Genomic DNA, 27,077 nt, shown 5'->3' on the forward strand with positions numbered 1-27,077 from the left:
CTGCTACTTCCGGTACAGGCAAGGCTTTTTTATTAGCGACCAAAAGTTGCGAACTTTATCATCAGTTCTCTACTAAATCCTTTCATCCAAAATATGGCAATATCGCAAAATGATCAAGTATGACACATAGAATGGACCTGTTATCCCCGTTTAAATAAGAAAATCTCATTTCAGTAGGTCTTTAACAGGAAGCACATTAAATTGATAAATATTGTAACATAACAAGGAATGGAGGCCCAGTTAGTCTTCATTTTTTGTAAAAAAAAAAAATGCAACGTTTTAGCACAACGAGCTATATTTCCTCGCTCGCTCACTTTCTGGCTACTCTCGAACAACCTGTTGCCAACCACATACGTTTCTTCCCTTCTTTGTCCCGGAAGTCCCGCCCACAGGCAAGGCCATTTGCTATAGTTCATAGCCAACCATCGTGGCACATTGTAAAAAAATAATATAAAAAAATATATACATATATAAAACGTTAAATAATGTAATGTGAACAAGTTAACACGAAGCTGTCGTACAGACTGTTTTCTTTAAAGCTGTCATTGCTCAAAATGTGAATTGAAATCGTTATGAATTATTGAAATATTCAAGGCTACAATTACTTGACATTAAATATTCCACTTTGACATTTTTTTGACGGGTGTTGATCCACTTTGGACTGGACTATCACGGTTGTGTTTGATCCACTATGGATTGAACTTTCACAGTATCATGTTAGATCCCCTTGACATCCATTGCTTTCGGTCCCCTAAGGGTGGGGGGTTGCCCACATGTGCGGTCCTCTCCAAGGTTTCTCATAGTCAGCATTGTCACTGACGTCCCACTCGGGTTAGTTTTCCTTGCCCTTATGTGGGCTCTACCGAGGATGGCGTTGTGGTTTGTGCAGCCCTTTGAGACACTTGTGATTTAGGGCTATATAAATAAACATTGATTGATTGATTGAAATAGTGAATTTTATGTTTGCCATAAAAAGCAAAGTTCCATTGACAAAAAGGGCATATACAAAACAAAAAAAAATACATTAAAACATTTTTTTTATAATCAACAAGTAGTTCTTAAGTTGTTCTGGAGATTTAAGCATTAAAACTATAAAAAATGAGTTGGGCCCTTTTAGTGAGATTTTTTAAACTGTCATTGCTCAAAAAAATAATGAATTAAAATGAATGTTATGAATCATTGACCTATTAATGGCTCTAATTATGTCACCACAAATATCTTAGAGAAAATGTTGCAAATTTTGTTTTTTGCAAGATAAGAGATTTAAGCGTTTAACTTCAATCGCATGTTTTTTTAATAAAGATTTTTCTATTCTTATAAAATAATAAAAGTGAATTGAAAGTCTTGACGGCAATTACAACAAAAGCTTTGTGTAGATCTTTGTATGGTGGCAATCTAAAAAAACTGATTTGGTTGGGTTCCACTGTATAACATTACATACAGCTGAACTTACATTAAAACAGCATAATTAAAACAACTTTTCAACATTTTATTAGCAAACATGTTAAATGAATAACTTACGGACACATGACTGCAGGTTGATGTGAATATTGACTTTCTGCATTTCAATAGGGTGGATGTTTTAGTATGACATTTGTATATAAAATCAGAGTCTTCATAAGAAAGCACAGATTCTGTCCATTAGCGATGGACACCTGTCGGTCAAAAAGAGAATTTCTTTCTTGCCATCCTCTGTCCGGCCTGAAAACAGAAATAAAAGATAGTAATAATAGTAATATTAGTACGTGATGAAAGCACACTCCATGCATGGCAGTGTTTAGGAGTGATTCTTACTATTAGGATGTTGCAGCCAATTGCGGTCCAAGTAGTACAGATAGCAGCTCTCAAACTCCTTCTCGTTGTAATAGGGCACCGACACCGGGATGAACGGATCCATGTTGTCAAATCCCCTCTGAAAAGGGATTATTACCATCAACTAACATTCAATACCATAACTTAAGCACAGGTCAAAAGAAACTACAGTATGCGCATCCTCATCACATATTCTAATTAGGAATGCAACGATTTTTCGGCGATAAAATTGGATTAGACCGTAATACTACAACTTTATACTCTTTATTTTCATCAGGACTTGATTTTTGTAAAATTACTTTTTTCCAAGAAATTGTCTTCATAATGTTATGAAATCTAACAGTGGCCCAGTTGCCAACTCAGTTGCCCAGCACTCCAGCAGCACTGAAAGCAGACTCATCCAAGCTACCTCTAAGTCAGCATTTTTCAACCTTTTCTGATCCAAGGCAAATACTTTTCCTTTGAAAAAAGGCGGAGCCACACCACCAGCAGAAAACATTAAAAAATGTAACTCAGCAGCTGATATTGACAATTAGAAGTCATTGTTGGATATGACTTTAAAGCATAACCAAGCACGCATCACTATAGCTCTTGTCTCAAAGTAGGTGTACTGTCACCACCTGTCGCATCTAGGGTTGGGTATCGTTTGAATTCAAACGATTCCGATTCCTTGTTGCGATTCCGATTCCTGACAATTTTCGATTGTGATTCTTTCTTTAAAAAAAAAAAAGGCAGGGTCAAAAAAAAGTATAGGATATTTTCAATGAGCTAGCTGACCTACAGTCTTTCTGAATGAAATAGTCTGACATTCTCCATCAATTTTAATTCTATTAACTTTTTATGAACTTTACTATAAATTCCTCACAGGGCTGTTTTCAACTAGAATATAAATATAAAATCTATGAACTTGAATATAAATATTATAAATTATGAATACATTTTAACAGAGGTACACTTTCATCAAGAGAGCTTTATTTATGAAAACACATTTACACATATGTGTCTGATGCTGCAGGAAACCTCATGAAAACACATTTACACACACGTGTCTGATGCTGCAGGAAACCTCATGAAAACACATTTACACACACAAGTGTCTGATGCTGCAGGAAACCTCATGAAAACACATTTACACACACAAGTGTCTGATGCTGCAGGAAACCTCATGAAAACACATTTACACATAAGTGTCTGATGCTGCAGGAAACCTCATGAAAACACATTTACACACACGTGTCTGATGCTGCAGGAAACCTCATGAAAACACATTTACACACACGTGTCTGATGCTGCAGGAAACCTCATGAAAACACATTTACACACACGTGTCTGATGCTGCAGGAAACCTCATGAAAACACATTTACACACACAAGTGTACGATGCTGCAGGAAACCTCATGAAAACACATTTACACACACAAGTGTACGATGCTGCAGGAAACCTCATGAAAACACATTTACACACACAAGTGTATGATGCTGCAGGAAACCTCATGAAAACACATTTACACACATAAGTGTATGATGCTTTAGGTACCTAAACATGTTACCGTGCTCCCACTGATGGCCTAACCTGGTGCAGAAAAGCAAATAAACAATAAGAAACACCTTTCAAAAAACCCAGTCCAGATTAGCAGCAGGTAGAGTATAAAATCAGAGACAGTTCTTGTTTAGGAAAATGACCATATCCGCCTTCTCAGGCAGGATGCGTGAGCGTTCTGGACAGATAGTGTCTCCTGTCCAAGACGGGACACGCATTTATTTGTACTCCATGAACTCGGAGGTGCTTCATCATGTTCGACGTGCACCCTCCTAAGCACGAAACAGTCCTGTTGCACGTGTTACATTTCGCCGATATTTCATTTTTTTTAGTAAAATAAAGCCACACTTTCGACTGTCGACGCCCACTGTCCATGCTTGACTGACTCGCTCGGCTACATAGGCTCGGCTATGCTAACACTTCCGGCGGTGGTGTTCAGTGGCTTCTTCTTCCAGGTCGGCGGACTGGGTATCGAAACTAGGAATCGAAATTTTAACTTTTGAACGATTCTGGGAGAATCGGAAAGTTAGTCCCGGCTCCAATCGATACCCAACCCTAGTCACATCACGTTGTGACTTATTTAGATTTTTTGGGTGTTTTCCTGTGTGTCGCGTTTTAGTTCTTCTCTTGCGCTCCTATTTTGCTGTTGATTGTCATGTACGGATGTACTTTGTGGACGCAGTCTGCTCCACACGTAAGTCTTTGCCGTCGTCCAGCATTTTGTTTTTATTTACTTTGCAGCCAGTTCAGTTTTAGCTTTGTTAAGCATAGCCATTTTTTTAAGCGTCAATGCCTTTTCTTAGTAGCACATGCCCTTTGTTTTTTTTTTGGTTTAAGCATTGGATACCTTTTTACCAGCATATTGTGATCACGACAAACCATGTTCCCGACATCTACAAAGCAATTAGCTACCTGCTGCCACCTACTGATATGCCGAGCTCTAGACAGTGGACACTCAAGAACAACACATTTGTGGATTATAATTACTGGTTTGCAAAAAATGTTTTTAACCCAATTAGGTGAAATTACGTAATCTCCCACGGCACACCAGACAATATCTCACGGTACACTAGTGGGCCGCAGCACAGTGGTTGAAAAACACTGCTCTAAGTTGTATTTTTTAGTAACAAAATTAGGAAATGGTGAAATTGCCATGTAAAATTTCTAATGCTAATCAGTAGCATGTTAATAGAAGAGCCAATGTATATGAGCATCAATCAAGCGCATTTTTTGAAAAGTCGAGCCTTGCTTTACTTACGTTGGAGCATTTTTGAAATCAATTTCTTTGATGGCATTGAAAATTGCAACACCACCTAGAGGCAGTTTGACTCAGTCCGCTCTCAGAACTGCTGGAGTGACCACCAAGTGCTGAAGAGCAAAGAGTCGGCAAACAGGCATGACGTCACGCCATACTTGCAAACACTCCCGGATTTTCCGGGAGACTCCCGAAATTCAGCGCCTCTCCCGAAAATCTCCGAAAATTGAGGCGGAGCTGAAGGCCACGCCCCCTCCAGCCCTATGAGGACCTGAGGGACGTGTCTGAGAGCGTGTCTGTCCAATGACGTTATAACTGTAGAATGATCGAGGGTGAGTTCTTGGTTTCTTATATAGGTTGATTGTTAGGCAGTTTCATTAACGTCTTCTCAGTGCGGTAACAACACACAACAACAGCAGTCACGTTTATGTCTACCACCGTAAGGCAGTTTGTCTGACGTAAACAGCATGTGACACTCTTAAACAGGACAATACTGCCATCTACTGTACATGCATCATAACACATCCAGTCAACTTCAACCCTTTACTAATCCTCCTACATTCACATCCCATCACCCCTGATTGTAAATAACCTAATGTAAATAATCTAATGTATTTCTAATGCATATACTTGTTCTTATGCTATCTGAACTCACTATGTTCTCTGCTGGCTGTACATATCCTACTAAGTCAGACCTACACTGTTTCAATGTCCATTTCTCTGTTGATGCAATTGTTGATGATTGAAGTACTGATATCAACCAAAGCTCCTCATCCCACACCCCGGATTGTAAATAATGTAAATAATTCAATGTCTATACCATGATGATTAACTTGTGTGATGACTGTATTATGCTGATAGTATATATTTGTACCATAACGTGGACCCCGACTTAAACAAGTTGAAAAACTTATTGCAGTGTTACCATTTAGTGGTCAGTTGTACGGAATATGTACTGTACTGTGCAATCTACTAATAAAAGTTTTCTATCAATTAATCAATCATGCTTATGTGACAATAACATCTACTTTAGAAAGTGCAGTGCACAACTGCGCACACAACAGCTGTAAATATACTCCTCCCCTCTTAACCACGCCCCCCACGTCCCGAAATCGGAGGTCTCAAGGTTGGCAAGTATGCGTCACGCGCAACCCAGGTATCATAACATGCCATCTTGATTTACAAGGATCGGTGCCTGGTAGCAACGGCGGGATTTGGTCGGTGCCAAAAAAGTACAGGAGTCAGTACCCATTCGGAACTACAACAACACAACACTGACCTCTCCCAGCAGCTCTTGAGGCAGGTAGGCATTTTTGGGAGGGTAAATAGCCCCAGTATAAGACAGAGTGGTGATGATGGCGCCTCCCGTCTACAACAACAAAGTGCATGTTAGAAAAGGACCGAAGCAACATTAAAAGATCATGTGTTCTTCTCACCCAGTCATTCCTCATCAGCTTCCTCAGGTTATGAATCAAAGTCAGATCGTCGGTATTCACCTGGTGAGGAGCATGAGAGCACGTCATGTGAAGCTGAGGACGTCACAAGTAAATTTTGTCCTTACGGGTTTCTTGTTTGCTTTCTTGTTGGTGGACTGTCCCCACAGGGCGTTGACGCCGTCCACAGCTACGGCCAGTCGGAAGACGCTGTCCGGCTGTCCGCTTTGCAGCCTCAGCTCCTTCATCACCGCCCCAACTACGTCGCAGCTGCTCTTCACGCGTAAGATGCCCTGCAGCCACAATTAATAAGTGATGCTACTTTTATGCTAGTCCTAGAGCAGTGTGATTTAAAGGCCTACTGAAAGCCACTACTAGCGACCACACAGTCTGATAGTTTATATATCAATGATGAAATATTAACATTGCAACACATGCCAATACGGCCGGTTTAGTTTACTAAATTACAGTTTTAAATTTCCCGCGTAGTTTCCTGTTGAAAACGTTGCGGAATGATGATGCGTGTTTGTGACGTTATTGGTTGGAGGTGACATATTAGCTCAGCACCACTTAGGGCTAAAAGTCGTCTCTTTTCATCGCGCAATTACACAGTATTTTGGACATCTGTGTTGCTGAATCTTTTGCAATTTGTTCAATTAATAATGCAGGAGTCAAAGTAGAACGATGTAGGTGGGAAACTTTTAGCCTTTAGCCACACAAACACACAGTGTTTCCTTGTTTAAAATTCCCAGAGGTGACGCTTTACTATGGATCAGAGCGGTTAAGCGAGCAACGACCACGACTACAGTACATGTCAACCGGGAGTTTTCGGTGAGAAAATTGTGGAAATAAGTCGCCTCTTAACGGAGATCAGCGGAGCCAGCGTTTTCCTGCTGCCATGACTTCTCTCAGAGACTCTGGCATCAAAACACATGTGGCCACAACCCTACGACTTTAAAGTACTCTTTAACTCACTAAAACACTAGCAACACAATAGGCAGATAAGGGTTTCCCAGAATTATCCTAGTAAATGTGTCTAAAAACATCTGAATCGCTCTCAATTGCCTTTGCTTTTTTTTCTTTTTTTTTCTAGGCCCTCTCAATTTCTTCATCCATGAATCTTTCACCCTTGCTCAAATTAATGGGGAATTTGTCGCTTTCTCGGTCCGAATAGCTCTTGCTGCTGGAGGCTCCCATTATAAACAATGTGAGGATGTGAGGAGCCCTCACACCGGTGACGTCATCGTCTGCTACTTCCGGTAAAGGCAAGGCTTTTCTTTATTAGCGACCAAAAGTTGCAAACTTTATTGTCGATGTTCTCTACTAAATCCTTTCAGAAAAAATATGGCAATATCGCAAAATGATCAAGTATGACACAAAGAATGGACCTGCTATCCCCGTTGAAATAAGACAATCTAATTTCAGTAGGCCTTTAATCAGGGTTTTACTGTACATGACTTATGAATGCTAATGTTGGGAAATAAATGTTTATGATGGTGAAAATTAACCTGATCCACCAGCTCTCCAAGAGGTCTTCCCTCCTCTGTGAATTCTCTCTTGGACCACACGTAGCGCTGCGTTGTCTTTATCTGAGAGGAAGGGAAAAGGTTCAATTGTGTTTGAATGTGAATTCCTGTACAAGACCACGTCAAAAAAAAAAAAAAATAGGCTCATAAAACAAAAAATCTTTTGTGCATAATTACAGTAAACAAGCAACATTCAGAACAGTACTTTTTTTTTTCTTACATTTGTCAAATGGGTTCTTTCATGTCCAAAATTATCCTTACCCTTAGAAGTATGCTAACTCGTCCTATATTAGCATGTTAGCTTTTTAGCCAATTTTATTTGATTAAAACTAAAAATCACGGCTTTAGATACTTGCCACCATCTTAGAAGCAGGCTAACTTTTCTTGTTATCATGCTAAACTTTTATACAAGAATTTATATAACTTTGTTTAAAACTAAAAATCAAAGCTTTTGATGCTTGTCACCATCTTAGAAGTAGGCAAACCTTTCCTATGTTATCACGCTAAGGTTTTATACGAGAATTTTAGATAATTGTATTTGTTTGAACTTAAAAATCATGGCTTTAAATATTTACAGCTATTCTGGAAGCATACTAACTTTTCCTTTGTTATGTTAAAATTTACTTTTGCAAATGTTATTTGCTTGAACTTAAAACTCATGTCTTTAACATCTGCCGCCATTTGACAAGTATGCTAACGTTTAATGTTAGTATTTTACCTACTGTTAATGATTTGAAACAAAAAATCATGGATTTTGGAACTTGTCCGCATCTTAAGTATGCTAACTTCTCCGATGTTGTCATGTTAGCAATAGCATGCTAATATTTTTACGCTGGTATGTTTGTCAATTTTATTGGTTCATACCTAAAAAGCAAGGCTTTTTATGTTTGGCACCATTTAAGAAGTATGCTGACTGTTTCTATGTTTTCATGCTAACATTAACATGCTAATGTTTATGCTAGCATTTTAACATATTTTGATCAATCAAATAAAAAAAAATTATGGACTTTAAGACTTGTTGCCATTTGGACGTATAGTAACTGTTCCCATTATAACAAACTAACGTTAATATGCTGACATTTTTTGCTAGCGTTTTAGCTTTTAGCTTCCAGAGGTTTAAAGCAGTGGTTTTTAACCTTTTTTCAGTGATGTACCCACTGTGAACATTTTTTTAATTCAAGTACCCCCTAATCAGTGCAAAGCATTTTTGGTTGAAAAAAGAGATAAAGAAGTAAAATACAACACTATGTCATCAGTTTCTGATTTATTAAATTGTATAACAGTGCAAAATATTGCTCTTTTGTAGGGGTCTTACTTGAACTATTTGTAAAAAAAGATATAAAAATAATTAAAACTTGTTGAAAAATAAACAAGTGATTCAATTATAAATAAAGATTTCTACACATAGAAGTAATCATCAACTTAAAGTGCCCTCTTTGGGGATTGTAATAGAGATCCATCTGGATTCATCAACTTAATTCTAAACATTTCTTCACAAAAAAGAAATCTTTAACATCAATATTTATGGAACATGTCCACAAAAAATCTAGCTGTCAACACTGAATATTGCATTGTTGCATTTCTTTTCACAGTTTATGAACTTACATTCATATTTTGTTGAAGTATTTTTTCAATAAAAATATTTATAAAGGATTTTTAAATTGTTGCTATTTTTAGAATATTTTTAAAAAATCTCACGTACACTTTGGCATACCTTCAAGTACCTCCAGGGGTACGCGTACCCCCGTTTGAGAACCACCGGTTTAACACATAGATAGCGAGCCAATCGAAATTTCTTTCTGTGGCAATTTTATAATTACCTTTTTGTTAGCAAATTAAAATGTTTCCTTGAATAGTAAGAGTTTATCACTTGACGAAATTATTAGTTGAGTAAAAAAACATTTTTGTAAAATTACCTCGTTATCAAAATAGTGTTTGACCCTTTTAACGGGGGTCGGCAAACCATGGTTCTGTACCGCCGCCCGAGTGGCTCTATGGAGCTTTTTAAATGATAAATGGGTTGTACTTGTATAGCGCTTTTCTACCTTCAAGGTACTCAAAGCGCTTTGACACTACTTCCACATTTACCCATTCACACACACATTCACACACTGATGGAGGGAGCTGCCATGCAAGGCGCTAACCAGCACCCATCAGGAGCAAGGGTGAAGTGTCTTGCTCAGGACACAACGGACGTGACGAGGTTGGTTCTAGGTGGGATTTGAACCAGTGACCCTCGGGTTGCGCACGGCCACTCTCCCTCTGCGCCACGCCGTCCCAAAAGGGTATGGAAAATGTATGGAAATGGCAAAAGATGAGAAAATATATTTTTTGTTTTATTATAGTTTCTGTAGGAAAACAAACATGACACAAACCTTCCTAAATGTTAGAAGTCCCGCTGTTAATATTAAAAATGCTTCACTGATCAGTCTCTGGCGAGCGCCGTTTTGTCCTACTAATTTTGCAGTCCTTGAACTAATTGTAGTTTGTTTAAATGTACAACTTTCTCAACGCTGCCACAGTAACTAAGACGTGTTTTATGCCACTCCTCCTGTGTCTCATTTTTTCCACCAAATGTTTTATGCTGCGCGTGAAGCCACAAAAGGTGAGCTTTGTTGATGTTATTGACTTGTTGGAGTGCTAATCAGGCATATTTTTAAGTGCATGACTGCAAGCTAATCAATGTTAACATGCTATTTAGGCTAGCTGTATGTACAGATAGCATCATTATGCCTCCTTTGTAGGTATATTTGATCTCATTGAATTTACTTATGTCCTCTGTGTATTTTATATATATTTGCATGTCTTGTGACACATTATCTGTTTGTAATATTGGTTGCATATCTGATAGTTCTTTGTGTGCGAGACCTTTTGGTCCAATATGGCTCTTAACATTTTGGGTTGCAGAGCCCTGCCCTATAAATGTACTTTCCAATATTTAGTTGATCAAGTATCATAGATATGTCACAAATATGATATACATACACACAAATTGTATATATACATACGTTCTCAAAATATTAGATTTTAGAATATATTTTGTAATACAACAATTCTTTGAACTTTGAATTGAAATTACAACAAATTTATTTTCATAAGATTTCTTATTCTGCAAAGTTGTAAAAATGAATCATATTTTATTTGTAATATTTAAACATTATCATAATAAATTGGCAGTGCAGTTTATTAGAAGTCAAGGAAATTTAGAAAGGTGCAAAAAAATGTTTTGGTGAATTTAAAACAACTTTTGAAAGGATACTTTTGCTTCACCTCCAGTTAAAACCATAATTGAAGTATTAGAAATGTACTACTGCATGAGGGAACGAAATGATACAAATGTATCTCATTAAATTGTGCAGGAGTACCTAATGAATTGCACATTTTATATCAAACCCAGAAAGATTTATGGTGAGGACTTCAGTGATTACATTTCTGTTGACTCAAATACACGATAAACTGCCAAGAGGAAATGCCTCACATTAAAAGGTGATTAAATAATAGAGGCTATCTTGTTATGCAGCTGTTATGGAGCGCCTGCTGCTTTATGTGCATCATCAGCGTGTGACCTCAGCTGCTTCGCGCAGACACGCAACAACGGTCTATCAATGCGAACGCCGTCTTTCCCGTTGATCAAGACTCATATCGAGAATAGCGCGTTTGCTCACCTTGGAGAGGAAGGGCTCGTTGGTGGTTTTAAAGTTATGCAACCACGCGTTGCCTTGCAAAGGCGTGTCGAAGCGAGACGTGTTAAAGGATGAAGGCAGCAGCTCCTTGCAGTTTTTCACCCAGATGTGGGCTGTGGAAAACACATGTAAATCTGTCAGATGGTAAATTCTACCCTGGTGTATAAACTAAAACTTAGGATATGGAGCGGGTGCACTAGAATATTCATTAACATTTTAATTAATTAAAATAGTGCTTTTGTGAAGACAGCTTGACTATAACTTCACAAAAACACTACACTCATCCGCAACAACCCCCTAGAACAGGGGTAGGGAACCTATGGCTCTAGAGCCAGATATGGCTCTTTTGTTGACTGCATCTGGCTCTCAGATAAATCTTAGCTGACATTGCTTAACATAATAAGTACGGAAATTAATAGTTTCACTGGTAATCACAGTGTTGAAAATAATGAAGGCCATATGACTTTAAACATCCAAGAGCGCGAACAAATTTGAAACAAATGTGCTTGTCTGTTGTTGGTGTGAAAGCATGGAATTCTCTAAACAAAGACTTAAAAAGCTGTAAGAATATATTTGTATTTAAAGACTTATAAAAAGAGAAAACTGGAATTATATCAAACTGAGTTTTGATTTAGATTGGAGGTGTCATTGTGAAAATGCTTAAAGGAAAATGGAAAAGTATGTTGGAGTTTGGGTGTTGGTGGAGGGAACAGTTATAAAGCCATCTAAATTACTGTAATTTCTGTTAAAAAAAAAAGGGGCAGATAAATATAAGAATATTATTCTTCCATCTGCTCCTTTCTGATCATGAAAATGTATAAGAAACAAACCAAAAACAAAACAATGAAAGTGTCAATTGCGCGTGGCTTGTAAATATGCATTTTCATGAAAGGAATAAAAATAAATGATGATGATGATGATGAATGTTCAAAATATAAAACATTCCCATGCATTTTAATCCAGCCGTCCATTTTCTACCGCACCCGTTCAAGAAGTCGCATTAATGGTAAAAAAGTTTTTTTTTTAAATTATTGGTTAGCTTCAGGCCCTGCGATTGTAGCTGAGATAGGCACCAGCGACCCTAAAGCGAATAAGCGGTAGAAAATGGATGGATGGATGGTTGGCTTCAGAATAACAATGTTATTGAAAAGAATAAGAGACTTATTTTACTCTAAAAATGTTGGTCTTACTTAAAAATGCACGCATTTGGTTGTATTCGGTGTTAAAAAGTATGATATGGCTCTCACGGAAATACATTTGAAAATATTTGGCTTTCTTGGCTCTCTCAGCCAAAAAGGTTCCCGACCCCTACCCTAGAAGATAGGGGGTTGTAGCGGATGAGTGTAATTTGTCACGACAAACAAAAAAAATTATAATTTGACCTGTTACGGAAAAAATATTTAAGTCATTTCTTGTCCAACAATTTCAGTCTAAGTGTTAGATTTGTTGTTACGTCTTAACTGCATTAGTCTGGGTTTTGTCAACGATAAGACACTGTCATATCCCTTCTATATTCCTGAAGTACATGGGTGATGTCTCTGCCTGTTTTTCCTTACACCCTGACACCCACCTTCTGGAAGCCTGGGACAAAAACTGCTGTGAAGTTGGTTGATCACCAATTTATACTGTATTTTCTTTTTGGTCAAAATGTACACTAAATTGGCCCTAGTGTGTAAACGTGAGTGTGAATGTTGTCTATCTGTGTTGGCCCTGCGATGAGGTTGTGACTAGGGATGTCCCGATCCGATATTGATATCGGAAATCGGTCCGATATTGGCCAAAAAAGTGAATATCGGATTTTATCGGACTGAATCTAAAAACTCTGATATAAGCGCTCCGATATAAACTGTCCATTTGCCGCTGCAGCACTTCTATAATAGGTGAGTGGTGTGATCACACTCCGACACAGTAGTTGGCGGCCGCGGAAGATGAGCGTCTCTGATCCAGCATGCACAGCCCACGTGATCACAACAACAACAACGCGTGTGCTCAGCAAAGTGTAGCGATGTCGGCTGTGTGGAAGTATTTTAACTCACAGCATGCCGAAATGCTTATCTTCTTAAAAAAAATCTCCACATTATGCTCGGACAGCAGAAAGTGGAGAAGGAGGAGGAGCGAGTAGTAAGGGTAGTCAGCACTGACTGATTATTATTTGTTTTATGCTCTTGTTATTAGAGTGATATGTTTATTGTGTTTACACTATTCTTCAGTGAAGACTAAAAGTAATTACTACATTGTTTTGGGCATAGTCAGTCAGTGAAACTGGAGCTGTGAACTCTTAATTTAGAGCAGTTGGACAGTGGACAATATTGTGTTGTTTTTGTGGTTTTTGTCCCTGCCCACAGTTGTTTCCAACATATGCTGACAGTAAAAAAAATAACTGAAGTGAACTTGAATTGTTTGCACTTTAAAACGTTTTTTTTTTTTTATTATTGGATTTATTTAGGTTATTTTTCAGGGTCTTCTAATTTATTTTTAATTTATTCTTTTCAATTGTATAATTATGTTGGTATTAGTGGTTATTTTGCACTTTAAATATAACATTTTGTTTTTATTGGATTTGTTGAGGTAATACTCTTATGTTGAAGGTTAAAATTTATGTTACCAATTGGTTAATAATAAATGGGTCAGTTTTTCCTATACCTACTCTTGCTGACTATTGTTTTCTGTTTTAACACTACAACATCAGTAACAGTAACATCACTTTATCAAGCCTTTTCTAACATTCTACAAAACAAAATAAGGAATAAATATATGTATGATTCGTGCCTATATCGTATCGTATTGATATCGGTATCGGCAAATACTCAAGGCTACAATATCGGTATCGTATCGGAAGTGAAAAAGTTGTATCGGGACATCCCTAGTTGTGACTTGTCCAGGGTCTACACAGCCTTCCGCCCAAATGCAGCTGAGATAGGCTCCAGCACCACCCGTGATCCCAAAAGGGACAAGCGGTAGAAAATGGATGGGATGGATTATTCTCCAAATGGGTTTCTTTTATGATTGATGTTGTATTACCTTATTTTTCTGACAATCAATTTCCTTAAATGTTTTTCTAAAATCGACAGTTTGTCTTATAACTCGGTGTGCCAAATGTATCAATTTATTCTGGTTGTGCCTACTGAGGTGACTTTGATAATTGTGACCAGGAGATGGCAGTCAAAAATAAGCAATATATGTGGACTGCAGGTTTAAGCCCGTTTAATAAATAATAGAAAGTACCCATGAGCAAGCAACACCAAATGGTTGATGTTTCATTTGGCATCTTTGTTGTTGTGGTGGAGGGTGCAAGGACGGGAGTGGAAGAAATGTCAAAAAGTGGAGCGAACTGTTTTAATGACATTTAGAATTTACTTCAATCAATAACTGAGCATCTCCTCATCCGCCGGAAATGTGTCCCATGAATAACTGTCCGATCAGAACGCTCTAAAGTTCCTTGGGTGAATAATGTAAACTCACTACACAGGTATGTTTTAGCGCTTTTATGGCGAGTTTATTGACAGATTAAGTAAGAACTTTACACTACTTTTTATTACAAATGGCAACAGCGGAGGATGAATGTCCAAAAACTAGAACATGGAGAAAAAGAAGAAGCTTATCGACTACGGCGTCTTTACGGACTACAAAGGCGGAACTGCGCAATTTTTCAGGATTTTTGCAGATCACAAATACAGATCAGCAGGTTGGTAAGAAAAGTACTTTTGCATAATATTACAAAATAAAACGCCAGATAATATGTCTTACCTTATACACACACCATAATAATACTCGTATGTTGAAGTACAATAATCCATCAAGCGGTGCGGCTTCATAGCTTACCAAAGTCGTACTAAAGCATTTTGATAGATTTTTGAGCGCTGTGTAATGTTCCATATTTTCAATGGAACATATAAAATGTTGGTGTTGTTTACTTGAGTCATATTGTCATCATATTGCAGTCAACGCGTATCTCGTATGTTTGACTCCCATCTACTGGTCACACTTGTCATTACACCATGTACCAAACAAAAAATTGTTTGAGATCGGTAAGCAAAACCAGAATTATTCTGTACAATAGGCGCACCGGGTTATAAGGCGCACTGTCGAGTTTTGAGGGAAAAAATGATTTTAAGTGTGATTTATAGTCCGGAAAATACGATACTCCAAAACTTCCTTACCAAACTCAGTCATTCATCAAAAATATAAAATGGTTCTACAACATTTAAGAATTACCAGTCAGCAAATTGAGGATTATTTAATTTTATAAATCATCAGCAGTATTAGGCATAGTCTTTTGTACACTTACTAAGGAACTGAACGTGATTTTAATACGGAACTAAGTAACAATGCAGTATTGTTATTTTAGATTGCAGGTGTTGTGTTTTTGGGATTTGTGACATTTAATGTTTTAATGTGATATTTAATGTTATCTGTGGAATATGTTAAAGAAAATGACTTGCGGGTGGTGACACCTGGGACGAATCTGGTAGAAAGTTAACCAGTCGAACTGAATCAAAAGCGCCTGTGGTGGTTGCAGCCACAAAGTGCACTACAAATACATAGATGCAGTACAAATACAAATCTTCAATTTCCTCACCATCAGGTACGTGCAGCACCAGCCATCCCTGTGTGTAGCAAAAGTGCACCACGTGACAAAGGGACATTGTCTTACCGCCACCCTTTAATCCGTCTGAACAGCTCGTTAAGTATATTTTAAAGATCGAGACTATTTGTCTTTCTTGATGACTGTGTGATGTCGTCGTCCGTGAAGGATACAGAACATATATCGCTGCACAGGTCTGCTGTCGTCTGTTTCCTTCAGGTGTGAAATGACCTCCAGAGCAGGCTGCCTTACCATCACACATGCTTCATTAAACGTCTTCATCTACACATAGCAGACAAACTTTCAGTAGGAGTATCCTCAGTAAATGAAAAAAAGTATTAAAAAATGCTTGGAAATAACTGATTGCATTACAACTGGAGGTTAATTTGTGTGCTTATTAAAATAGCTTTTGTGACAGTGAATGTATCTACTGATTTCATTTGCCTTTGAATTTTGTGATCTGATTTTTTTTTTAACATCAAATTACGCTGACAAAAAATTGAGAGCAAATTTTGTATTTAAAAACTCAGTTTGTTAAAATTTAGTGTTTTAAAAGTCAGTGTAAAAAAGAAATCAGTGTATAAAAAATGTGGTTCAAAAAAATTCAGTGCAGAAAATTTTACTCAAGACTAATTTCTGGTAAATTAAGACTGAAGCAATCGATCATGTCTCAGAACTAGCCAATGACATGCCTCAGTCCTAATTTACCAAATCTTTCTGCACTGAATATTTTTTACACTGAATTTTTACACACATTTTCTAAGAAATTGTCTTCATAATTTCATATAAAAAAAATTATGTTCACTAAATTCAAATGCAAAAAATTCAAAACATTTTTTGAATAAAGAGACAAATTAACTTCCATACAAAATGTTCTCTGGGTCTTTTAGATATAATACAATTAATAAATGTGCACAAACCAACCTGTAGCTTATATCGGCGGGGAAGGCCATTAGGGAAGGCGGTGCGGATAAGTTCGGGTGACATCGTGTAATACTGGCCAATATGTTGCTGGGAATGACGAGCCTAAAAGACAAAAGAGGAGCAAAAATCATAGATATTCATTGAACACAACCAGTGTTGTTTCCAGTGTTAAAATTATTGAGAAAAATGTTTAAGTTATTATTAACAACCTTTTTTCCCCAACAAAAATTGGACGATAACTAATCAAAACAAATGTTTGTTGACTAAAACAACAATTTATTTAACGAATAAAAACGAGACAATAATTCTGAGTTTTTAGGCGGGTGGGACAAGTTATCAGTTGCATGTGGGAGAGGAACGGGGGGCGTAAATCAGAGAGGGGATCCAATCAGAACTACTGTCTTTGAAAGGCACGGTATTCTGATTTTTCACTGGGAGACACGACTTTTGTTTCACACTTCAATACAATATGTCTTCTACACCTGGGATAAAGAGAAGAGAAGACATACGGATGGAGAACAAGACACATTGTACACCTGGTAACAATACAACCAACGGCGCTTGCTGACTAAATGTTTAGACATCGATGCAACAGTAAGTAGGCCGAAGCTAATATTTAAAAATTACTCATACTGTACTGAATTATTGTTACTATTAAAGATGGTAAATCAGGAGCAAGAGGGCTTACTCTACCACTACTTTGGTTATACTCCAAGGGCGAGCTTGCCCACCCAGGCCAAGATGCCTGTACAATGCACGTTAATCGATTTACTCGGCAGTGTTCAGCTACTAGTTGCACAACTTGACACCCTAAAAGACCAGATTTGTCATGTTTTAGGTTAACAAACAAAAAAACAGATACAGTATGTGAGATGTATGTACCTTCTAGATTTATAACAGTAGTTGCTAGTTAAACGGGACAGTCGCCAAGATGCCAATCGTGCAAACTCAGTATGGTTATACACAATCCATTTCATCCATTTTCTACCCCTTGTCCCTTTTAATCTAGTTTGTTTCATCACATGATCATTTTAGTCATATATTATTCAACTTTTTTTTTTAATTCTTACTTTTAGCTAATATAATAACAATAAAGTTATCAAGAGAATAGACTTTAAAACAGCTCTCCTTGTGTACAAGTATTTTGATGGTCTCGTGCCAAAATACATGTCTAACATCTTAGAACCATATGGGCCCCTGAAAACCTCAAGGTGTGGTCTCCTGCTGGTGCCCAGAGTCAGGACCAAACATGGTGAGGCTATGTTTCCGTTTTATGTTCCTAAAATCATAAAGAGTCTTCCAGAAGATGTGAGAAGGCATCAACTTTGGCAACGTTCAAATGTGAAGCGAATTATATTTATATAGCGCTTTTTCTCTAGTGGCTCAAAGCGCTTTACATAGTGAAACCCAATATCCAAGTTACATTTAAACCAGTGTGGGTGGCACTGGGAGCAGGTGGGTAAAGTGTCTTGCCCAAGGACACAACGGCAGTGACTAGGATGGCGGAAGCAGGGATCGAACCTGCAACCCTCAAGTTGCTGGCATGGCCGCTCTACCAACAGAGCTATACCGCATATAGGCTGAAAACACTTTTATTTCATAGTACATATGACAACTGAAATGATCTTATCCAGACATTTTGATTCTAATTGTTTTATGATTATATTTTATGATTTTAATTTGAATTATGATTATCTCTAAGTAGTTTGTTGCCTTCTTGTAATTATCTGTAAAACACTTTGAATTGCCTTGTGTACATATTGTGTTCTATAAATAAACTTGCCTTACCTTAAATCTAGATCCAATTAGATGACTAAAATATTCCTAAAACTAAAATACATTGTCATCAAAAGACTATGACTAACGGCTAAAACTAAATTGAATACTGCTGTCAAACTTAACACCAGTTTTTACTCTTGCACCACACTCGAAGGAGCATCTTTACTTACAGGATCATTCTCATTTGTTCTGAAGACTGAGAAGGGTTGAGGTTCTGCATCAATTGCCAGGGCCTCCTGCTGTTGGCCTGATCCACTTGTATGAACCAAACGAACACGCCTTACCTGTAAGTGAATTAGTTAAGTAGACAACAGAGACAATAGATCTATCACTTCTGCATCAGATATAGCTAGGGTTGCCAATCGTCCTTTGAAAAACTGAATCTTCCAATATTTAAAAAATAATGTGTTTCATATTGAGCTGTGCAAATAAAAAATGGTCTGGAAAATATCAAGATTCTTTCGAACGACAACAGCTTCACAACGGTCTGCTACAGACTAAGCCAATTTTGTTTACTTTTTTTTTTTTAAAAGAACAATTGGGGAACATCGGAGATCGTTTTTGTCCAGTGGAGACGCTACATGTGACTATCATGTCAATGAGCTACATGCTAACATTGATTGATTGATTGATTGAAAAGTTTGACATCTTAAAGAATTGAATCCATGTCATGCTTTAAAGAAGCAAACGGATGCCACAAATAGCCAAAAGGCTTGTTTCCATTGTGGTTCATTTAATAGTCCTCACATTTGATACATTCAAAAATAAAATATATAAAACCTGTAACATGTATATAAAACTTACGTTAAAAAAATTGATAAATTACGTACATATACACAATATATACGTCAGGTGATTTGAAAAACAACTGTGATAAGATGGCGACTTGTCCAGGGTGTAACCCGCCTTCCGCCTGATTGTAGATGAGATATGCTCCAGCACCCCCACAAAAGGGACAAGCGGTAGAAAATGGATGGATCTATAAAAAAAATGGTGAGGGGGGTATATACACCATGTGCATGAACATAATAGTATTAAGTGTCATTCAAAACAACTTTGCTCTCGTTAGTGAAAATAATGTATTTTTTTCAAAAGACTAGTTGTGAATCCAAGTTGTTGGACATAATCATAATGTGTCCAGTTTTATGATAAAAACGCTACATTTTATGATAGTGACACTACAGGAGTAGCTGGACTACAGTACATCAAAGGGTCAAATTATATTTGTTTCAACTCTTGGTATTTTTTTAAGTGTTCAATGTTCACATTATGCTTCTTTTTATTGAAAAAGTATCACAATGTAGCATAATACCAAAACCACACTGTTTGAGTGGAGATCTCCTTCATAAATAAAGAATGAAATGTTGCCAGTCATATTACTCAAACACAAATCACACCTCTCTTGTTGTGTTAAGTGTGATCTGTCATAAAGCTGCACACTGAATGTATACTATTTTAAAGTAAGCAGGATATATTTCTGTTAAAGAAATACGTTAATTTTAATTATGTTAAGTTAAGCAAAAAATGTGTTTTTAGGACAATAATTGTTTTCCTGTTAATTTAGCTATTTTGTACAAAATAGTCTGTTTCCCATGTATTCATATTAATCCAAAATATGTGGGTCAAATTAAATTCTACCTGTAGTCAAATACTAACAAAATACACTATATTGCCAAAAGTATTTGGCCACCTATCCAAATGATCAGAATCAGGGGTCATAATCACTTGGTGTATTAAAAATCAAGCACTTAGGCATTAAGACTGTTTCTACAAACATTTGTGAAAGAATGGGCCGCTCTCAGGGGCTCAGTGATTTCCAGCGCAAAACTGTCATAGCATGCCACCTAAGCAACAAATACAGTCGTAAAATTTCCTCGCTCCTGAATATTCCAAAGTCAACGGTCGGCTTTATTATAAGGAAATGGAAGAGTTTGGGAACAACAGCAACTCAGCTACCAAGTAGTAGGCCATGTAAACGGACAGAGGGGTCAGCATAGGGCTGGGCGATAGATCGATATACTCGATATATCACAGATTTGTCTCTGTGCGATATAGAAAATGACCATATTGTGATATTGGAGTATACGTTCTCACGCAGTTGCTTTTAGCTGCTGGCATTACACTACAGGCTCTTCTAAATCTTTCCTGTCTCGCTTTCTGACAGACAGCAAGCGCACCTTCTTAAATACGTCACATACGTCACATACGTCACATACGTATACGAGCTCACCCAGCAGAGAGGTAGCAGCATGGGTAACGTTAGCTGTGATGCTAGCAGAGCCGTGCGAGAGGTAATACGAGAGAAAGAAGGTGCGAATGAAGGAAGAATTAATTCCCAAGAAAAATAGCAGGGGGTCCATCGTCAGGCGGTGGTTTGGCTTCAAGTGGGAATATGTCGAAGAGACAACCGTAATTTGTCAAGTGTGGGCCAGAAGCATTGCTATCAAAAGTAGCATTACTGCTAATAGGTAGCATCATTTGAAAAGTCACCTAGAGAATGAAGAGTGCTTACTCCGCATGTCAGCATCTCCGTTTGGTGCCACACGACCACATCATCAAAATGCTGAGGCAAACATTTCCAGATCAATACCGTATGAAAAAAATTGTCAACAGAATTTAATAACGTCCGTAGTAACATACCACATAGCGAAAGACGAACACTATTTGATTTCCTATAATGCAGCTCATTTTTATTTGACACTTAAAATGTCTCCGACAATCTTGCACTTTCTGTTTTGGAAATGACATGAACGTTTATGCCATTGCTTAATAACTGTAAAATAAAAACAGTTTTGGTCAACTGACTTAGTTGTGATTTCCTTCTCTGCATGAAATACAATGAGCATGTATTAATGCAGTATGAACAAAAATGTTTTAATGTAGACATAGAATCATCATACTGCTGTGATTATATGTATCAAGTGTTCATTCAAGGCCAAGGCAAAATATCGAGCTATATATCGTGTATTGCGATATGGCCTAAAAATATCGAGATATTTAAAAGAAAAAAGGTGTCTCTTATTTAAAGGCCTACTGAAAGCCACTACTACCGACCATGCAGTCTGATAGTTTATATATAAATGATGAAATATTAACATTGGAACACATGCCAATATGGCCTTTTTAGTTTGCTAAATTGCAATTTTAAATTTACCGCGAGGTATCCAGTTGAAAACATCGCGGTAAGATGACTCGCATGATTACGCGTGCGTTTGACGTCTTGGGTTGTAGCGGACATCATTTCCAGCCCAATCCAAGCTATAAGTAGTCTGCATTAATCGCATAATTACACAGTATTCTTGACATCTGTGTCGCTGAATATTTTACAATTTGTTCAATTAATAATGGAGAAGTCAAAGTAGAAAGATGGAGGTGGGAAGCTTTAGCCTTTAGCCACACAAACACACAGTGTTTCCTTGTTTAAAATTCCCAGAGGTGAAGCTTTACTATGGATCAGAGCGGTCAAGCAAACATAGTTCCTGACTACTTGTCAACCGGCGGTTTTCGGTGGAAAAAATTGTGGTAATAAGTCGCCTCTTACCGGAGATCAGCGGAGCTATCGCCGTCCATGCAGCTGCCGTGACTTCCCTCAGAGACTGGTGTCAACACACCCGTGGAACCACCCCTCCGACTATCAGGTACTATTTAACTGACTAAAACACTAGCAACACAATAGAAATATAAGGAATTTCCCAGAATTATCCAAGTAAATGTGTCTAAAAACATCTGAATCACTCCCAATGCAACCGCCTTGTTTTTTTCTAGTCCTTCACTATCAATATCCTCATCCACAAATCTTTCATCCTCGCTCAAATTAAAGGGGAAATTGTCGCTTTCTCGGTCCGAATAGCTCTTTATGCTGGAGGCTCACATTATAAACAATGTGAGGATGTGAAGAGCCCTCCCACCGGTGACGTCATCGTCTGCTACTTCCGGTAAAGGCAGGGCTTTTTTATTAGCGACCAAAAGTTGCGAACTTTATCGTCGATGTTCTCTACTAAATCCTTTCAGCAAAAATATGGCAATATCGCGAAATGATCAAGTATGATACATAGAATGGACCTGCTATCCCCGTTTAAATAAGAAAATCTCATTTCAGTAGGCCTATAAGGTTTATTGGCGCTCTGTACTTCTCTCTACGTTTGTAGCGGCGTTTTGAAAAGTCATACTTTTTAGTTTTTGAAACCGATAATTTCCGATATTACATTTTACAGCATTTATCGGCCCATAATATCGGCAGTCTGACATTATCGGACATCTCTACAAATAACGGTTTGAATTGGTCCAGGTTATCGGGGACTGTTATTACTGACGGACAGGTCTCCCGTCCGAAGGCAAAACCTAGTAACTCACTTCTAGCTGATTTTGAGAAAACAACGGAAACCAATCTATCTTGATGCTGTCTTACAAAGATCTACAAAGTCATCAAACGTATAGATGTTTTCTTGAGCTTTCATTTTCTTGCCGATGGAGCCATGGATTGAATCTGCTCTCATGAACGTGTGCCCTTTCTCCAGATATTTTATCACAATCTCGGGTGGGCCCCATTCTGCGTTTGCATATTGGGCAAGAGCAGTGTACAGCGTCCGGTTTTTATTTGGACCTCCACAGTTATCTGCCCAAAAGAGTATGCAAGGGGAAGAATCAAGAACAATACATTTAATGAAGGTGCTTGCAACGTCCCGGGCCAATCTTCCAAATATCTGTCTCGTGCCATAATATCACATAATCAGGTTGACCGTCGGCCCCCATTCGTGCAAATGTCTCATTAAAGACAATAAGACAGGGGTGCCCACACTTTTTCTGCAGGCGAGCTACTTTTCAATTGACTAACTCGAGGGGATCTACCTCATTTATATATATCATTTATATTTATCTATTTATGAAAGAGAGATTTTTGTAAACAAGTTAAATGTGTTTAATGATAATACAAGCATGTGTAACACATATAGATGTCTTTCTTTCACGAAGACAAGAATATAAGTTGGTGTATTACCTGATTCTGATGACTTGCAATGATTGGAATCAGACAGTAATGATGATAACACCAACATTTGCAAATGGAGGAGAAAAAAAGTTGTCCTTTCTGTACAATACCACATAAAAGTGGTTGGTTTTTGGCATCTAATTCATCCAGCTTCCATACACTTTACAAGAAAAACATTGGCGGCAAATTCCGTAGCTTGCTTGATTGACATTCACGGCACCCGAGGGTCTTGTGAGATGACGCTGGCTGCTGCCAGTTCATTATTATGAAAAAATGACAGAGAGGAAGGCGAGAAACACTTTTTATTTCAACAGACTTTCGCGCCGTCCCTTCCGTCAAAACTCTAAAGGCCGACTGCACATTTCCTATCTTCACAATAAAAGCCCTGCTTCATGGTGCCTGCGCTAACAAAATAAGAGTCTCGGAAAGCTGGCGTGCACAAGTGATGTGCACGCCAGCTTTCTGAGGGATCGCTTGTGCACGCCAGTTTTCCGAGACTCTGTATTTAGTTAGCGCAGGCAGCATGAAGCAGGGCTTTTATTGTGAAGATAGGAAATGTGCAGTCGGCCTTTAGAGTTTTGACGGAAGGTACGGCGCGAGAGTCTGTTGAAATAAAAAGTGTTTCTCGCCTTCCTCTCGGTCATATTTTAATAATAATGATCTTGCAGCAGCCAGCGTCATCTCACAAGACCCTCCGGTACCGTGAATGTCATTTAAGTGACGTCTTGGTGAAGATTGATGATCACTAATTTTTAGGTCTATTTTTTTTAAAAGCCTGGCTGGAGATCGACTGACACACCCCCCGCGGTCGACTGGTAGCTCGCGATCGACGTAATGGGCACCCCTGCAATAAGACGACTGAAAAAGAAGCTCCGATTGGTCACTTGAGATACTAGGTTTTTCTGTTGTATCTACGTGGTTATGTGGTAGGTGCTAGGTCCTGCCATGCACGTAACAGCTTACCAAATTACAATATCGCATATACTAATGTAAAGCATATCACCTAGGAACTCCAAAAATTGTTATCAGCTCAGTTTTGACCAAAATTAAGTTACTGGGTTTCGCCTTTGGACGGGAGAGGTGTTGCAGTGTGACTGCAGCCAGGCATGTAAGAAAACCCTCGTCTCTATGGCGACATATCTGTCGCTTCCACTCATTCGCCGCTTTTCCACTAACGCAAGGGTAGGCAACCCAAAACGTTGAAAGAGCCATTTTGGAGCCGAATAACACAACTCTGTCAAGCGCCATTCATATAAAATCAGAGGTGGGTAGAGTAGCCAGAAATTGTACTCAAGTAAGAGTACTGTTACTTTAGAGATTTATTACTCAAGTAAAAGTAAGGAGTAGTCACCCAAATATTAACTTGAGTAAAAGTAAAAAGTATGTTGTGAAAAAACTACTCAAGTACTGAGTAACTGATGAATAACCTGTTCGTTTAATGATTCCAGCAACAACTAATGCACAAAAACATAAAAATAGCAATGAGCAAATTCAGAGTCAGGAATATCTGTTAAGCAACTAAAACAATAGTATATATTAAATACTAATACATTAAAATAAATAAAAAATTAAGGCAAATTGAGCCACAATAACTTAACAGCACCATAGGCTCAGTAGGCATTCATTGATTGAAACTTTTATTAGTAGATTGCACAGTACAGTACATATTCCGTACAATTGACCACTAAATGGTAACACCCCAATAAGTTTTTCAACGTTAATCAATTACTTAATAAATGACCAAGTCGAGGTGATCTACCTCATATATACATACACACATATCATATATATATACATATATATACATACACATACCTTTATATATACAGTATATAATTTATATTTATTTATTTTGCCGTTTTTGTTGACATGTTAAAGGTGTTTTAATGAATATACATGCATGTTTAACACATAGATTCCTATCTTTAATGAAGACAAGAATATAAGTTGGTGTATTACCTGATTCTGATGGGCGGTATAGCTCGGTTGGTAGAGTGGCCGTGCCAGCAACTTGAGGATTGCAGGTTCGATTCCCGCTTCCACCATCCTAGTCACTGCCGTTGTGTCCTTGGGCAAGACACTTTACCCACCTGCTCCCAGTGCCACCCACACTGGTTTGAATGTAACTTAGATATTGGGTTTCACTATGTAAAGCGCTTTGAGTCACTAGAGAAAAGCACTATATAAATATAATTCACTTCACTTCACTTCACTTGCATTGATAGGAATCAGACAGTATAGTGCTGATAACATCCCGGTTTTCAAATGGAGGAGAAAAAAAGTTCCTCCTTCCTGTCTAATACATCATGAAAGTCGTTGGTTTTTGGCATCTTATTTGTCCAGCTTCCATATTGGTTTTTATACACTTTACAAGAAATACATTGGCGGCAAACTCTGTAGCTTACTAGCTTGTTTGCACTGGCTTTCGGAGACTCTTATTTTGTTAGCGCAGGCGCGATGGAGCGGCACTTTTATTGTGAAGACAGGAACTGTGCGATCAGTCTTTGGGCTTTTGACGGGAAGCACGGTTGAAATAAAAAGTGTCTTTTTTCCTTTACACTTTTGATTGATTGGTTGATTGATTGAAACTTTTATTAGTAGATTGCACAGTAGTTTTTCAACATGTCGGGTTCTACGTGTGACGGTCACGTGACCACCTGGCTCTGTTTGATTGGTCCAACGTCACCAGTGACTGCACTTGATTGGTGAAACGCAGGCATGCGTAGTTCCTACTTTGAATGCGTGTCTGACAAAATCAAAACAAACCAAACGTGCATTAACAGATCGATAAAAAAAAAAAAAGTAGCGAGTAGCGACCTGATTGCAGATAAATGGAGCGGAGTAAAAGTAGCGTTTCTTCTCTATAAATATACTCAAGTAAAAGTAAAAGTATGTTGCATAAAAACTACTCTTAGAAGTACAATTTATCCCAAAAGTTACTCAAGTAGATGTAACGGAGTAAATGTAGCGCGTTACTACCCACCTCTGTATAAAACTCGCGGGCCGCACTAACATTAGACTTTCATATTAAGTTGGTGGCCGCAAAACAACGTGTCTGAGACCCCTGATTTATAAAAAATATTACAAAAATTATTTCACAAAAATAAATTAGGTTGACTTGCCCTTAGCAACCTTAGCAATAACGCTAATTTGGAACTCTTCAAAACTCACCGTGTGTCGAAACCTCGTTGACAGTCTGTGAAAAGCCATGATCTGAAATACAACAAGAACGTCAAAATGTGGCAAAACAAAGCAAAAAAAATATATATATTTTAGCAGCGGCGTCCTGTAACCTTTCGTCAACATTAGCAGCTAGCAAGCACGCTAGCAACAGCAGGCTAGTCATGCAAGGACAACGGCGCTATCGAACTAAATAAAACAGACAGACATTTGTTTACCTGCTCGTCCGGTTTTCAGTCGTTGTTTTTTTTCTACAGTAACACAATCTAATTAGAAGACAAACGGGAAGGAGAAAATAGAGCTCTTATAGAAGTCAACGCGGCGTCACGCAGTCTGCCTGACAGGAAATGACGTCACAAACATGCGCAAAAAT

General features: G+C 38.0%; 1 protein-coding gene across 2 annotated transcripts; it reads right to left on the bottom strand.

Annotated features, from left to right (window-relative positions):
* Window positions 1-1,468: 1,468 nt before the first annotated feature.
* Window positions 1,469-27,077, bottom strand: dap3 (death associated protein 3). Of its 2 annotated transcripts, none has more exons than XM_061881668.1 (13): window positions 26,923-27,077; window positions 26,696-26,737; window positions 18,708-18,821; window positions 16,759-16,860; window positions 16,008-16,116; window positions 15,829-15,921; window positions 11,232-11,362; window positions 7,549-7,629; window positions 6,169-6,333; window positions 6,044-6,103; window positions 5,887-5,976; window positions 1,795-1,912; window positions 1,469-1,701 (listed from the first exon to the last, which is right to left on the bottom strand). In XM_061881668.1, exons 2-13 carry the CDS (start codon window positions 26,732-26,734, stop codon window positions 1,616-1,618), a joined length of 1,188 nt encoding a protein of 395 aa, XP_061737652.1. In that variant the 5' UTR covers window positions 26,735-26,737; window positions 26,923-27,077; the 3' UTR covers window positions 1,469-1,615. The 2 variants fall into 2 exon arrangements, with proteins under 2 accessions (XP_061737652.1, XP_061737653.1); XM_061881669.1 differs by lacking the exon at window positions 26,923-27,077 and adding an exon at window positions 26,818-26,890.

The sequence above is a fragment of the Nerophis ophidion genome, linkage group LG21, assembly GCF_033978795.1.
Source record: "Nerophis ophidion isolate RoL-2023_Sa linkage group LG21, RoL_Noph_v1.0, whole genome shotgun sequence".
NCBI classification, from domain to species: domain Eukaryota; kingdom Metazoa; phylum Chordata; class Actinopteri; order Syngnathiformes; family Syngnathidae; genus Nerophis; species Nerophis ophidion.